The 15,306-nt window shown below is 52.0% G+C and overlaps 1 protein-coding gene across 1 annotated transcript in view; it reads left to right on the top strand.

Moving 5' to 3' along the window:
* TAF4B (TATA-box binding protein associated factor 4b) overlaps positions 1–14,062 on the top strand; it is a 54,655-nt gene extending 40,593 nt beyond the window's left edge. The window contains exons 14-15 of the mRNA XM_054724312.1: positions 1,713–1,823; positions 12,458–14,062. Coding sequence (XP_054580287.1) covers positions 1,713–1,823; positions 12,458–12,625 — 279 coding nt within the window. The 3' untranslated portion in view covers positions 12,626–14,062. The remainder of the gene's footprint in view (positions 1–1,712; positions 1,824–12,457) is intronic.
* The last annotated feature ends 1,244 nt before the right edge of the window (positions 14,063–15,306 follow it).

The raw sequence follows: 15,306 nt of genomic DNA, 5'->3' as shown, positions 1-15,306 counted from the left end.
TGCGGGCAAACTGACATCGGCCCTTCTGACAAAGTGGTTTCCATCCTTCTGGCGACTTCTTCCAGGGTGGGCAGCTCCTCTGGCGCTGTAAGAAAACGCTGCCTTTGGGTTTGCCTCCAGCTCGTCCCCGTGCACGGACGCTGCTCCCTGCTTGCTGTCCTTGGGGACCCCGCAGGTTCCCTGTCTGCTTGGGAACCTTGTTGTTGTGGGGCTAACATGTCTGGAGATCCCTGCTTCAACTTGAGGGCTGCTTCCCTTTTTCCATTTTTGCCTGAAAAAATATAAGCGTTCTCTCACTTGTAACATTATATTTTAAATACTGACAATTTTAAATTTTGACTTAAAAATCTTTTTCCTAGATACCTTTCCTAAAACGTAAGCATTGACATTCTTCCGTTTCCCTCTGTTTGAGAAAGGTTTTTAATCGGTTCCTAATCGCCAAGTTCCAGTTTCACACAAGCAGGCACATCTGTGTGGCATGCAGCTGCAGACGTGTCTGAGTGTGTGCTGTGCCCTTGATGGCCGTCCGGCCCTCATGCTTTCCTTCCTCACCCCACCATCCAGAGTTGTCAGGGAGCTGTCTGACCTCGGAGCTCCGACGTCCTGACTCCTGTCTGTACTGCAACCCCCCTTCCTCTGGGATGTCTTCTTTCTCCATCAGAATGGGAGTCAGGGCATCTGCAGGGCAAGACGAAGAACTCACTTCCCTTTTAGCAGGTCTGAGCATCCCACCTTCCTTGGTTCCTGACTAGAAGGAAGAAAAATGGATGCAGGGCATACCCTGCTGACAGGCTAGCGTCACAGTGCAACCTGTAGAACCGGGGCAAAAGAATAAGTATTGAATGGTTAAAGCGAGTAATAGATTAGAAAACTTGCACCTTGAGGAATTTTGGATTTTTGTTTATAGAAAACATAGTATAAAACTCCAGGTGATGCCATTCTCCATAAAGCATTATTGTGCAAGAAACAAGGAAAGAAGGCTCATTACTGATTAGAATAATGTGTTATTTGGATGTGGAAAAGGCAAGGGATAGTCTTAGAACCAAATGAAAATTCTAGGGTTTTAAAACATTTTCTAAGATATCATGTGAGAGTTTAGGCAACCAAAGTGTAGCTCACAGTTCTTGTACTTGACTCCATGGGAGAGGAATTCGATGACAGAAGTCAGTTTTAACCCTTTATTTGGTGTGACCATCTGCAGACGCCATTTCTCTGCACAGGAAGACTGAAGTACAGCTTGTTGATTTGTACTGCGGGCGGATTAGCTAAAACCTACTGTACCCCCCAAGTCTCAGGATGTGACAGCATCAGACTCTAAAACGACATATTTTATTAAGAAGGCCAGCATCAACCAAAGATAATTTACAACTCTGGAAAACACTCTCCTGCAATTTCTATATAAGCAAACACATTTTAAAAGAGAGATTGCTATCCTGTCATTTGTGGAACAAATAGAAAATGGTTCTTAATGAGTTTTCTTTAGTTAAATGTTTTCTGCTTTACTTATGACTCAGTTACCTGGGGTTTATTCTTTGTTAATCTGAAGTGACCTCTCTGTGTCTCCCTGCGACTGCCTGTCTCGCCACACACACGCACTCCTGCCTGTTTCCATCCTGCTCTTTGTAAACGTGTGACGAAGACAGAAGTGGGCTCCGCGGCCAGCTTCCCCCTCTGCGCACTGTGTAAACGCTGCCTTCTCCTCCCTCTTCCAGCTGCAGCAGTTGGAGCTCGCGCAGATCCAGCAGCGGGACGCGAACCTCACCGCCCTGGCTGCCATTGGGCCGAGGAGGAAGAGGCCCCTGGAGGCTGGGCCTGGGAGCGAGGTAGGACGGAATGCTCGCTACTCTATTTTCCCGGCAGCACCAGCCGAAGGAAGCAGTTCATGCAGGTAGTTCACCCTGCCTGGCACGTGTTTGCTGCCAAACGCTTCTGAACATTTCCCTTTGCCTATTTTATAAAACCTAGTATGTATCACCTTGAACTTCACTCCTACTCAATACTTACTTTGTACTTCTCCCTGTATTCCGTCCCTAGTCATCGGAGGCTCACTCTCTCCGCTTCTTATTTCTGTGCCTTCGTTATAGCAGTCTTATGTAATCCTCTCCTGTGTATCTGAACCCAGCTTGTCTGTGAAGATCGAATCTGCCGGCTTGTTTCTCCACGCACCTCAGCTGTTCTGTCCCACCAAGCTGAGATGCACATTCGTGAGGGGAGCCTCGGCGGCCTTAGGGGCTCTGGTGGCTGTTCTTTAAGTTGGTAATGACAGAAATCGCGGCCATCCAACCAGGACCCTGAAGTCGGCGGGAGTGGTAGAAGTCGGTGGCAGAGGCAGGTGGCTCTTAATTGCTGAGGACTAATGAGGTGTAGCTACTGCAATGTCAGCAGATATCGGAGTTACAGCCCCTCAACCCGTCCGTGGACTTAGGCCAGTTCCTGGACCCGGAGACCTGGAATGAAGGGAAAGCCAGGGCCTCTTGAGGAAAGACCCGGCTGTATAACGCACAGTGTCTGCCGGCATCTCCTCCTCGCCTTTCCCAAGATGCACGGCCGTCTGCTATGACTGGGCATCGGGCAGGGACGTGACTAGACTTCTGAGGGATTGCGGGACCCTGCCTGGGCCTGAGGGTTCTGGGGACCCCAGCACCACTGTTGGCCATCAGTCAGTGGAGTTTGGGCTGAGGTCCATCTCGCAGTGCCGGGAGGGGCTTCCGTGTTTCTGGAATGCGTAATTGGGATAGACGTACTAACACCACTGGAGTTCTCTCCGTGGGTCCCTGACGGAGTGGGAGAAAGCCCAGTAGCGCCACTAGAATGCGGCCTAAGCACCACGTGGGAATTGTTCCCCCAAAAGGGTGCAGAGCCGCATGGGGGGGAAGATGCTGCAGTGGTGATTCCCAGCACAGCCCCTGCAGCTCACCTGTCGGGCAGTAAAGGCGGGTGGCTCTCAGAGGACGGTGATTGCTTGTATAAACTTAACCCGGTGCTGGCTTCCATTGGTGAGTGCTCGGCTGTGGTTGCTGCGAGAGCCAGTCAGTGCAGCCCCTGGCACTTGGTGAGCAGGTACTGATCTGGCACATGGTTTCCCTCTCTTCTTACTAGTCAAGACAGTCAGAATTCGATGCCTTCGACTAGCAGGCTCAGCAATGTACCTTCACTGCCATCTCCCCATCAGGCCTGTGTCATAGCTAGTCTTCCAGTCCCGGATAGCTCTCCTCTCCAGGCCATTATGCGAATGCAAGTACCGATACCAAGCTATTGGAACTAGTGAGCAAGAGGCAGCCATCTGGACACGGGGTGAGATGCGTGCATGCCAGGGGAGAACCCCCGCAGCACAGCGTCTGCCGTCCCGGTGAGCCCGGTGAGCCTGCTAGGCGTCCAGTGGTTTGGGGCCTGCTGAGCCAGCCTTCCCAGGGTACGAGACCGCTTGCTGCTCTGTCTGCTGCCATCGCAGAGGAAGGACACGTCTGGGTTTGAAAGGCAGCATTGGCCTCATGTGATGTGAAACGGGGACTGTCCCTTCCCAAAGCCTGGCTCCGCCCAGCTGCCTGACAGGCGGTGGGAAGCCTGGCCTTCCTCATCCAGGGTCTCCTTCCTGTGTCTCCAGCAGGCCCTCACTGTCGGCTCTTCCTGGCACATGAGCCTTGTGGCTCCTCAGACTGTTTGTATTGAAGCATTTGTGTAAGCATTCCTCCCCTGGTTCGGTAACATAAAATTTTATATTTAAAACTAGAGGCCCGATGCACAAAATCCATGCATAGGTGGGGTCCCTAGGCCTGGCCGGCAATCAGGGCCGATCTGTGGGCCACTGGCAGGGTGATGGGGGGGAGGGGGCGCTGGCACCCGCCTTGGCCAGTCTGGCGCCGCCCACTCGCCGGCCCCATTCCTCGCCACCACCACCCATCAGCTCCCTCTGCGGGGTGACGGGTGGGGTGATGCTGGCACCCGCCTTGGCTGGCCTGTGGGCTTCGGGCAGCTCCTTTGTTGAGTGTCTGCCCCCTGGTGGTCAGTGCACGTCATAGCGACCGGTCATTCTGCCCTTTGGTCGATTTGCATATTAGGCTTTTATTATATTTAAAATGTTTATTTTCACAAAAATAATAGGTTTATTGTAGAAAGTTATCCACATCCTATCACATTTTTTAAAAATTCATAGTACAGTAATATTTCTGTTAATCTACTTTTTTACATAATGACAATGTGTACATCTTACCCATGTCTTCAGGTGTTCTGCACGTTTCATTGGCGTATTGTAATTTATCCATCTCCATATGTTTCCATTTCCAATATAATGTGTGGTGGCAGCTTCGTGGCAGCGAGGAGATGAGATAGTTGTTACAGGGATGAGTAATGCTTGGGATCAAGCCATCAAAAGGCTTGTGTGTTTTTCTTCCAAATTTATTTGGCTTAAAGCTAAGGATGACAGAGGGTCTTAATGTACATGCTCTAAAGCCCGCAATATGGCTCATTTTCACTGTTTGTTCAGTGGTATTACTGGGCACTCGACACCTGATTGTGCTACAAACATTGATGGGATGGATACCAACTAAGTGCCAAACCCTGTAAAATATTCAGAGGCACCAGTCCTTGCCTCCTGGCGAGTGAGGATGTTCAGGGTATTGGCCCTCACTGGACGCCTGTGATGGTGGTCAGAGACCGCACTGCTCACCACCCGGGAGCCGCACCGCCTCTCGACGTGGTGTGTGTGTGTGTGTGTGTGTGTGTGTGTGTGTGTGTGGCACTGGGGAAAGGTGCTCCCTGTTGATCTTAAAGGACTCGGGTGATGTGGTCCAGGGATGGGACAGGGCCTGGAGGAGGCGTGCGGGAGAGGGAGCTGTGCTGTGCCATGGTCAGTCTGAGGCGGAGGAGGGAATGAGAGCGGAGACGGCGGGGGCTTTGGGCTGCTCGTGGAGGCTGTGTGTCATGCTTGGATGCTTGGACCTGGTCCTGTAGAGATTTTGCCGTTGGAGTGTTTTAAGCAGGAAAACAGTATTATCAGATTATTTGTTGTTTTAGAAATATTCTCATTGCAGTGTACTATTCATACTGGTCATAGGGAGGTTTCTGACCTTTAAATAAGAAAGAAGAGAAGGAGGGAGGAACATGACTGTATGTACATTGCGTTGGAGAGCTCACTAGGAAATGGAAATGAGGTCTGGAATTTAAGAAGGGTTCTTTGGGTAAAGATGGGGTCATTACCACAGGACAGCCGGTATTATCTTACTGCTCTCTTAATCACACAGCTGGTTAGAGCTCAGCCCGTGGCTGCTTGTCACATCAGTCCAGTTTGACATGTTACTTTTATAAAAGACTTAGAAGTGACAAGATTCTCCGAAGTAGCATGCAGGGTTGTCAGTATTCTGAAATAGAAAGAATAAAATGAAGGTAATGAAGGCGAATCTGTTGCTTAAAAGTCCTGCTTGTTGGCCAGCAGAGGGCAGTCCTCCTCGGCTCGGTCTGTTCCTGGGCGCTGTCCTTCCGCGGAAGCTCGGCCTTTGGAACGCAGGTGTCGCTGTTCTTGTCACACAGGCGAGCAGCCGGGGCGCTGTTCGGTGACCCTGCTCCCGAGGCTTAGAGAGGTTTGGTTTTTCTTTCGAAGCCGTTTCTTCATTTCACCCCCTGCTCCCATGCCTCGTTCTTGCTTTCTTTCCCCTGAAAGGCTGAGACTCGAGTTGACCTTGAGAGCTGCCGAGGTAACACGGGCTTCGAGTGAAACCGGGCAGGCGGTCTGAGAGATGTGGTGCAGCTTTCTGCTCTCTATTAAGCATCGCCTTGTGCCTGGTTAACTGCCAGGATTCAGGAACGCGTCTGTTGGCTTGGTCCTGCCATTCAGGGCTACAGTGGGAGAGGTTGCCATTAGCATCTGGAGACCCTGTGGATAAGCGTGGTCGCTTCTGTCCAGCTGAGAGCTGCTCGCTGTGGCTGGAGGAGCTTATGGGAAACTCCCGTCCCGGGCTATGCCCTTCACCTGCTGCCACGTGTGTGACGTGCCCGTTAGTCTAGTGTTTAGCTTTAGGCATTCAGAGCTCCACTACATTTAAAGATTTCACTGGGGCGGACAAGGGGGGTGTGGGGTGGACGAGGGTGTGTGTGGGGCGGGGGGTGTGGGGCGGACGAGGGGGGTGTGGGGCGGACGAGGGGAGAGTGGCAGGACATAGCCAGGACTTGAGAGAATAGGGTGGCAGGAGCGGTCAGTTGGTTAACGAGGGATGGAAGGAAAGGCCTGGATGGAGCGTCTCTGTCTGTCAGCCGCCTGCTTCCCAACCGACTGATGAAGGAGTTCCTTGAAGTGAGGGCCCCTCTACAGAGCGAGGCTCCTGCCGGGCCCTGGTCTCACGGAGCTCCGGCCGCTGTGCGCAGTCCCCGTCACTGCCTCACTTTGCACAGAGACCTCGCTCAGTGCTGTGAGGCTGCCTGCGGGGGTGGTGGGGGGGGGGGGAGGGGGGCGTACAGCTACCGCTCTCCGCTCTCGGGCCTCCTGCTGTCTTATGGCCCTGACAGAGCTGCTCCATGCCCAGTAGCCCAGGACTGCGTGGGCCGCACGGAGCTGAGTTGCCCGGACGGTGGCCTTGGAGACAGGCCCTGGGGCGGCCTGGTGCCCCTGTGCCCCTGTGTCCTCTTCACTGGCCCGCCTCCCCGACCCTCCTCGTCCGGAGGGGGAGCCCAGGCTAAGGCAGATCCTCCTGTGGAGCGGCGGTTGGGAAGCCTCGGAGATGAATGGCACATGGGCACCGTCTCTTCTCCTTACAAAGTCTGGTCTCTACTACGTCCGTGTTCTTTGGCATTGACAGTGGGAGACGGAAGCCAGTGCTGAGGAGCTTTGGGAAAGGACTCGGTGGGTGGAAGAGGGTGAAAACTGACCATGAAAGGGCTTTAACTTAACTGTACACACACACCCCCCCCCCCCGCCCCCCCCCCCCCCCCCGTCCCGTCCCGTCCCGCCCCCTTCCTGTGGTCAGTGGAGAGGTGGCTGATGATTCTGCCGGTCATCGTGAAAATGCCAGTCGGACTCTCCCGAACCACAAGCCCGGGAATCAAAGGCATGCGTTTGTGCCCGGGTTCGAGGAAGGCTGGCTCTGGGCGGTGACTGTTGGGGGAGGGGCTGCTGTCACCTTGGGCCGTGCGGCGTGAAAGGCGCTCCTGTGGGCGGCGGGTCCCCGGGCGGCTTCATTCGGAACCTCGCCCCGGGCGCTGCCGCATCCCGTCGCATGACCTGCTTTCAACCCTGAGCCGCAGCTGCCGTGTGGCTCTGCCCTGGGCCCTGCAGGCTCGTCACGTGACACCCATGACCTGCGACCCCTTTGTTCCTTTCCCGGATCTTTAGGTCTTTGTACGTGTTTTCTGCTAAACAATTTTGCTTTGTTTTCTCTTTTTCCCTCTTTACTCCCCCTTTCATTTCCTGCCTAACCAAGGGTTTGGTTAAGTGCTTCTTTTATTTGAAGTCTGTAACATGGATCCAGAAAGCACCCAGTCCTAGGCTCTGGTTTTCCAGAGCCAAACGCGCCAATGAGAACATCGCCAGCAAACCTCCCTCCTCTCCCTCGGGCCTCTGTCCTCACCTGCAGCCAGGCCTGTTTTTATCTACAGAGAAAGGGGCTCAGACGGTGTATATTCCCGTGTCTGCCTCCTCCGTCTCACATTTCTGTGATGCTCCCAGGGTGCCCAGCGTGTTGCTGCTGTGTGCTTTTCCATTTGTATGACTATCCACCGTTATCTGTTCTTCTCTTAATGGGCTTTGGGTTGTTTCTGGCTTGGGCTGTCATGAAATGTGGTGCTAAACTTGCTCACATGTGTCGTTAGATGGACAGAGGACATGTTCCTGGGTATTTACATTGAGCTAGAATTGCCAGACAGTGCGTCCACCTAACGGTTCAATTGCACAATTCATATAAAACACTAAATAACTGATTGGGGGCAAACTCTTGGTAGAAAACATTTGTAAATATATAGAGACTCAGCTTTAGCATAATGTAACCAATTTTTGCCTAAGAGAAGGGTCTCTGCTTAGTGTACTGTATAACTTTAAACAGGTAATTCCAATCCACAACAGAACTGCCACTCACTGCCCATGACACACCTGCTTCGCTTTCTTCCCAATGCACACTTTTTAATCCGAGCTGGCGGGCCCATTCTGCAGGATCGCATGAAGTGTCTCCATGGTGGTCATGCACAGTAGTCGAGATGACCCCTGCGTTACACCACCTCCAGGTGGCAGTGCCAGCAGGGAGGAGGGACGGCTGGTGCCCGACGCCGCTCCTGGCCGAAGTCGCCTGTGTCTGTACAAATTGCTCATGACCAAGAGCCTGCAGGAGCGACAAGCCAGAATTTGTTCCAGGTTTAACCTAAGGCGTGCAGAAATGTGGTGGGGACATCATGTGCCCCCAAACTGAATAGTATCTTTATGGAGATTTTACTTGACCATTAGATAGATGCCCCCAGTCATCCCGTGAATATGTGTAAATTAAGGTGACTTGCTCTGGACGGGTTGGCTCACAGGTTAGAGCTTCACCTCTCAGACGGAAGGGTCTCTGGTTGATTCCGGTTAAGGGCATGAACCTCGGTGTCAGGGTCCGGGTGGGAGGCAACCAATCGATGTGTTTCTTGCACATGGATGTTTCTCTCTATGTGTTTCTTCCACTCTCTAAAAATCAATGGAAAAAATGTCCTCTGGTGAGGATTTAAAAATTTAAAAAACTGACTTGTTTTGACCATGGTGATTTTGGAGAGCATAAGAAGGCCTTTCCTCCCCTCCATTAAAGGAACGGAGAGGGAACAATGGTAACTGATGGTCATAGAAGGATAGTAACAGAACCAGTCTGCTTCCTGTGTTAGGGCAGCTTCTTCTCCTGTGTAAGTCTTCGGGGGAGAAAGGAGGTGCCCACCCGATCAAGATGTTTTTGAAACGAAGTGTGGCAAAAAAAGAACGCGAGAATGGAGGATTTTTTCATAAAACTACCCTTTGTCTAGGAATTCTGTATTTTTTATTTTTTCTTCCAATCTTATTTTTTAAATAGTGGTATGTGTACATTGATATTTAGAAAACTGTCTTAATACAGGTGTATTGGGTTTCATTCATTTTTTATTAAATGTATTAGGGTGACATTGGTTAATGAAAGGATACAGGTTTCAAGTGTACAATTCTAGGACACATCACCTGTGTGTTGCACTGTGTGCCCACTGCCCAGTCACATCTTCTTCTGTCACCTTATATTTGACCCCCTTTCCCTTTACTGCTCCTCACTCCCCTCTGATAACCACCGTGCTGTGTCTGTGTCTGAGTTATTTGTGTGTGTTTTTTATCTGTCCTTTTGTTGCTTTCAGCTTTATATCCCACATGTGAGTGAAATCATAAGGTTCTTGACTTTTTCTGTCTGACTTACTTTGCTTCGCACGATATTCTCAGGGTCCATGTTGTCCCAAATGGCAGTGTTTCATCTTTTCTCATGGCTGCATAGTATTCCATAGTATATAATACCAGGTGTGCCGGTTAAAAATGCCGATTTTGTCATCAAAGAAAACACGATAATTTCAAGAGAAACATCAAAAGTGCTTTATTCAAAGTAATGGCCATTGCTAGCTACACATTTTCCCCATCCTTCAGGTAATTTGTGGATACCGTCCCAATTGAACTTTTCTTGTTTTGAGGCAAACCATTCAGAGACCCCATTTTCCACTTCTTGGTAGTTTTGAAGTGCTGCTCAGAAAGTGCGTGTGCCATCGATCGGAACACGTGGTAATCTGAAGGAGCAAGGTCTGGTGAACACGGCGGGTGGGTTAATACTTCCCAGGCAAGATCTTTTAACGTGTCTTTAACTGGTTTTGAAGTGTGTGATGGTGCGTTATCATGAAGCAAAATTACTTTGCCATGTCTTCTGGCCCATTCTGGTGGTTGTACGATCAAAGCGTGGTTCAAATTGATTATTTGTTGTCGGTAGCGATCAGTATTAACCGTTTCACCTGGTTTTAGAAGCTCATAATACATCACACCTTCCTGATCCCACCAAACGCAGAGCATTGTCTTCTTTCTGAAGCGATTTGGCCTTGCAGTCGATGTTGATGGTTGACCTAATCAACCCATGATTTTGTGCATTTGGGATTCTCAAAATAAATCCACTTTTCATCGCCAGTCACAATTCGATGCAAAAAAGACTTTCTTTCGTGCCATTGAAGCAACATTTTACTGATGACTTCGGTTTTCCATTTGTCTTTCTTTTATTTGATGTGGCACCCATTTTCCTTCCTTTAAAATCTTTCCCATTGCTTGTAAACGATTGGAAATTGTTTGCTGAAAAATGTTGAATCTTTCTGCAAGTTGTTTTTGATTTTGACACGCATCTTCATCCAATAATGCTTGTCATTGTTGGTCTTCAAACTTTTTCGGTTGACCTGGACGTCTTTGTCTTTCACATCGAAATCATCACTTTTAAAGCGTTTAAACCAGCATTCACAAGCATCTTGAGATGGAGCATGTTCACCATCCCAAAGTATTCAGCAGCATTTTTCTTCAAAATAATGAATTAAAACTTCCCGAAAATGCTCTTTTTTTGGCACGAAATTTGACATTTTTAAGTGTAAAAATATCTATGATGTTAACGCCTTCAGCGAATTTGACATATGAAGTTTTGATGCTTGTTGTCAATACAACAAAATAGCATACATATCCAATCGCATATATATCAACATATGTGTAACTTTAAAAATCGACATTATTAACCGGTACACCTAGTAGGTATCACACCTTCTTTATCCACTCATCTTTTGAGGGGAGTTAGAACTCACATTGGTTCTGTTTTAAACCACTAGATCCAATTCAGGAAGTGTTGCTGTTAACGCTTTGCACTCGCTTGCTTTTTTCTTGATTCCTTTATTCTAATGCTAACCGTGTCGAGTCACACTCGACATCTGAGTGCAAAAGGTTAATCTACCTTCGTCTGTGTCCTCTAGTAAGTCCTAGATGTCCTAGAGATGATAGTCCCTGTCCTCAGAGAGCTCGTGGTCTGGGCATGGGCTGGTGATGGCAGCAAATGCTGTGATATACTGTGTGAGGCAATTGCCACAGTGAGAATTCCCTGCAGGAAGAGGGGGCATAGACCACTTGAAACGGTTCTTAGAAGATGAGTGGATTGACCCGGAGTGGCCTTTGGCCGATCTCTGCCTTTGGCTGGGGTCGAGGTGCTCTGTAAAGGAGTGATGGGAAATGAGGCGGGGAGGGGGAGCCAGGTTCGATTCCGGTCGGGGGCATGTGCCTTGGTTGTGGGCACATCCCCAGTGGGGGGTGTGCAGGAGGCAGCTTATCGATGTTTCTCTCTCATCGGTGTTTCTAACTCTCTATCCCTCTCCCTTCCTCTCTGTAAAAAATCAATAAAATATATTTAAAAAACAATTAGTTATCTATAAAAAAAAAAAAAAGAATAGTGATGGAACCAGAAGGTGTTTGGGACACAGAGTGCTGGGATCTGAAGGGTTTATGTCTTTTCCTTTTATTTCTATAACTAGAGGCCCGGTGCACGAAATTCATGCACTGGTAGGGTCCCTAGGCCTGGCTTGCGATAAGGGCCGATCAGGGCCTCCCCATCTCCTTGCCTCCTTTTTCCCTCACTCCCTCAGCACCCCACTGCCTCTGGTTGCCCCCAATGTTCCATGCCACCCCTTGGTGGTCAGCACACGTCATAGCAAGTGATTGAACTCCCGTTCTCCCGGTCAAACTCCCAAGGGGACACTTTGCATATTAGCCTTTTATATATATATAGACTAGAGACCCGGTGCACAAAATGTGTGCACTGGAGGGGCAGGGTACCCTCAGCCCAGCCTGCACCCTCTCACAGTCTTGGACCCCTTGCTCCTTACCACCCACCTGCTTGCTGCTCCTTAGCGCTGCCGCAGAGGCGGGAGAGGCTGCTGCCACCGCCGCTGCACTTGCCAGCCGTGAGCCTGGCTTCTGGCTGAGCGACGCTCCCCCTCTGGGAGCGCACTGACCACCAGGGGCAGCTCCTGCGTTGAGTGTCTGCCCCCTGGTGGTCAGTGCACATCATAGCGACCGGTCGTTCTGGTTGCTCTGCCGTACGGTCGCTTAGGCTTTTAGTCCATGGATGACATGCAGAAGACGGCCCACATTCCAAGTGCGAGCTCTGACAGGGCTTACGTGCACTCGCACTTGTGGAATCACCACACTCAGAACTGTTGGCCGTCCCCGTTATTCCCGAGAGCCGTGTCCAAGCCCCTCGGAGAGGACAGTCGGCAGCAGAGAAGGGCGTGGAGTGGAGCCGGGAGCAGAGAAGTCGGGAGGAGGCTGTGCGTGGCCCGGGAGCCGGGGCTGCGGGCCCTGAGCTGGGTGAGCGGCAGCCGGGCCCCCACGCAGGCGCGTCCTGCAGGCGGGGCCTCGCGGCATCGCTGTGTCGTCTCCAGCACTGACCAGTGGCCGAGGCTTATTTTAACATGTTTCTCCCTTTCCTCTGTTCAGGGCTTAAAAGACAACCTTCTGGCTCCCGGGACCGGCAGCCTGACAGGCAGCAGGCAGCTGCCCCGCCCGCGGGCCACGCGGGTCTGCCTGCGGGACCTGGTGTTCTGCATGGAGCAGGAGCGGGACATGAAGCACTCGCGGGCGCTCTACCTCGCGCTTCTGAAGTGAGCGGCCTCCCGCCTGCTGTCCCTCCAGCCGGGGCTCGAAGGCTCGGCCCGGGGCTGCCCTGCGGGGCTCAGCCCGGGGCCTAGTTTACAGTCATGAACTTCCGTCATGTCTACGTGCACGTTGGGGTGGACTCCGCGTTCCTCCTGGGAGCCGGTCGTGACGTTCACGCAGACGCAGGGACCAGCGGCAGAGCCCTGCCTGCACACGGCGGGCTCTCCCCAGCTTCACCGCCGGCGGGCTCTCCCCAGCTCCCCTACACCGCCGGCGGGGTGCCGGGAGGGGCCGCCTCCAGCTCTGCGGCGTCTCCGCGGGGCTCGGCTGGAGCCCGTTGCTTAGCCGCCTCCTGACGCTGAAGGTGACCAGCCACAGGGATAGGCCTGTGGCCACTGGTCGCCGAGTCCCGTGTCAGACGGAGACGGATGGGACCGTGCGCCTGAGGTGCTGTCCTCTGTTCACGCACCACGCGCTGCGGCTGCCGCCACGCGAGGCCCAGCTTCTGGGGAAATCGGACAGGTGTAGCTGCTGACATACCTCATTCCCATGGAGAAGGCGGAGCAGAGCGAACCAGAAGGACTGACTGAGGCGGCAAAAGGAAGGAGCATCCGCCGGAAGCGCCGCCTGTGCCCGCGGCAGGGCAGGGCATGGGGGGGTCGGGCCCAGAGCTCAGGGCCGGGTTTTGTTGATGGGAAACAGCCAGCCCGAGCAAAGGGAATGTTCGCTACGTTTCCAAACTGCAGTCTCCAAAACCAAGTTCTTTGTTCTGTGATCGCTTTAACCTCAAGGACAGTTTTGTAAACTCTTTTAGTTGCCCTAAGTTTTAAGCACCTTGTTGCATTAAAAAAATCCTAATTGGTGATGTAAAGGTTTTAATCGGGACTCCGTTGGGGGTTCTAGACTCAGGCAGGGTTCGAAGCTCTTGGGCTCGGCTCCACGTGCATCTGAGAAGCATGTTCCTTAGACTCGCCCAGGAGGAGGCTGATTTCGCTGAAGCAGACCCTGCTTTGTTTTGCTGTTTTGTTTTAAATGCCACCGTGTGGCTGGTGACAAATGGTAGCTGTAGTTAGTCACAGGAGGAGAATACACTCCAAGAAAGTTTCACAGAAGTGGGAAGCGCTGCCTCTGACCCAAAGAATTCCAGGGAAAGCCCTGAGTAGGGCTCCTCCCTTCTTCCCGTGGGGCTGGCACGGCCACACCGCTCCAGCGAGTCTTAAAGTGGCCCATCTTCCGTTCCACAAGTTACCGTGTACATGTTATAAATTATGTATATGTTAAGAGTACTTTACGAAGAGATCTATACCTAAAGTTGTTTTTGTATATTTAAATGCTTAACTTTATTTTTTGTAAAGTGCAGCATATTCTCATATTTGTGTATAATCTTATTGATCAGATGTTTGAAATTATTTCAAATACTTCATTAAAATAATTATTTTATTAGAAGAATAACTCTGTGTAGTCTCTACCTTTGAAAACCAGTATCTTTACCCCGGCCAGCGTGGCTCAGGGGTTGAGCATCACCCCATGAACAGGAGGTCACAGTTCGATTCCCGTTCAGGGCACAGGCCTGGGTTGTGGACTCGATCCCCAGTAGAGGGCGTGCAGGAGGTGGCCAGTCATGATCCTGATCACTGATGTTTCTATCTCTCTCTCCCTCTTGCTCTCTGAAATCAATAAAAATATGTCTGAAACCCCAGGATCTTCAGTGGTCAGCCTGGAGCGGGGGCTGGCCGTGCTGGTCCTTGTCTGATAACACTCCAGCTTTGGTCCAGACTCCCTGCAGACCCAAGTGTGACTGCAGCCCTTTCTTTGGAAAAGCTGTGCATTTGCTAAGCCTGGGACCCCTCGCCCCACGGGCTGGAGGGAGTGGCAGGAGGAGGGGCCTCGCCGGTCTTGGCCCTGCGCCCCGGGGGAGCGAGGCAGTTCTGCCTCCAGAGCCGTGGGAGCAGACACACCGTCTGTTTAATCACCTGGGAGCCGGGATCTGGATGGAGCCACCGCAGGACACTCCTCTGACCAGGGAGCGATCAGGGAGGGAGGGGCTGTGCCCTGAGTGCGGCCCTGGCCCGTCCTCTCCGGGGGACCTAATGCCTCGGGTCCATGCTGTGTCCTGAGCATGGCCCCTGCCCAGGGAGGACCCCGCTCAGCTGATGGCTGGTCACCTGGGGCCCCTCTCTGTGGCCCCGTACGGCTCCTGAGCCCATTCCTGCACGGGACCTTGCCAGGCCCCTGGGAGGCGGGCGGAGGGGACCTTACTTCCCTCCGTTTCTCTGCTGTGGAGCTGAGGCTTTGGGACGCAGGTCACCAGCCTGGTGGTGGCTCACTGGTGGAGGCTGTCCTGTGCACCGGGAGGTGGCGGGCTGTGTTCTTGGTCAGGACACCTGTCCGGGTCGTGGGTTCGATTCCGGTCGGGCGCATATAGGAGGCAACTGGTCGTTGTTTCTCTCTCTTGCCCTCTCCCCCCACTTCCCCTCTCTAAAAAAAAAAACACCAAACGATTAAGGAAAGAAAGTTTTCAACAGAAAAAAATACACATTAAGAAAGAATGCGGGGTACTGACTAGCCCAAGGTTTTTAAGGCAGCGAGGGAGGGGGCTGGGCCGCTCCAGCCCTTAGGCCAGGCTGTTCCACCAGCCCTGCTCCCTCCGCAGCCTGGAGCCCTGGGAAGGTGCCCGGGCCCGGGACAGC

Source organism: Eptesicus fuscus, chromosome 12, assembly GCF_027574615.1.
Source record: "Eptesicus fuscus isolate TK198812 chromosome 12, DD_ASM_mEF_20220401, whole genome shotgun sequence".
Taxonomy (NCBI): domain Eukaryota; kingdom Metazoa; phylum Chordata; class Mammalia; order Chiroptera; family Vespertilionidae; genus Eptesicus; species Eptesicus fuscus.
This window is presented reverse-complemented; position numbering and strand designations above follow the sequence as displayed.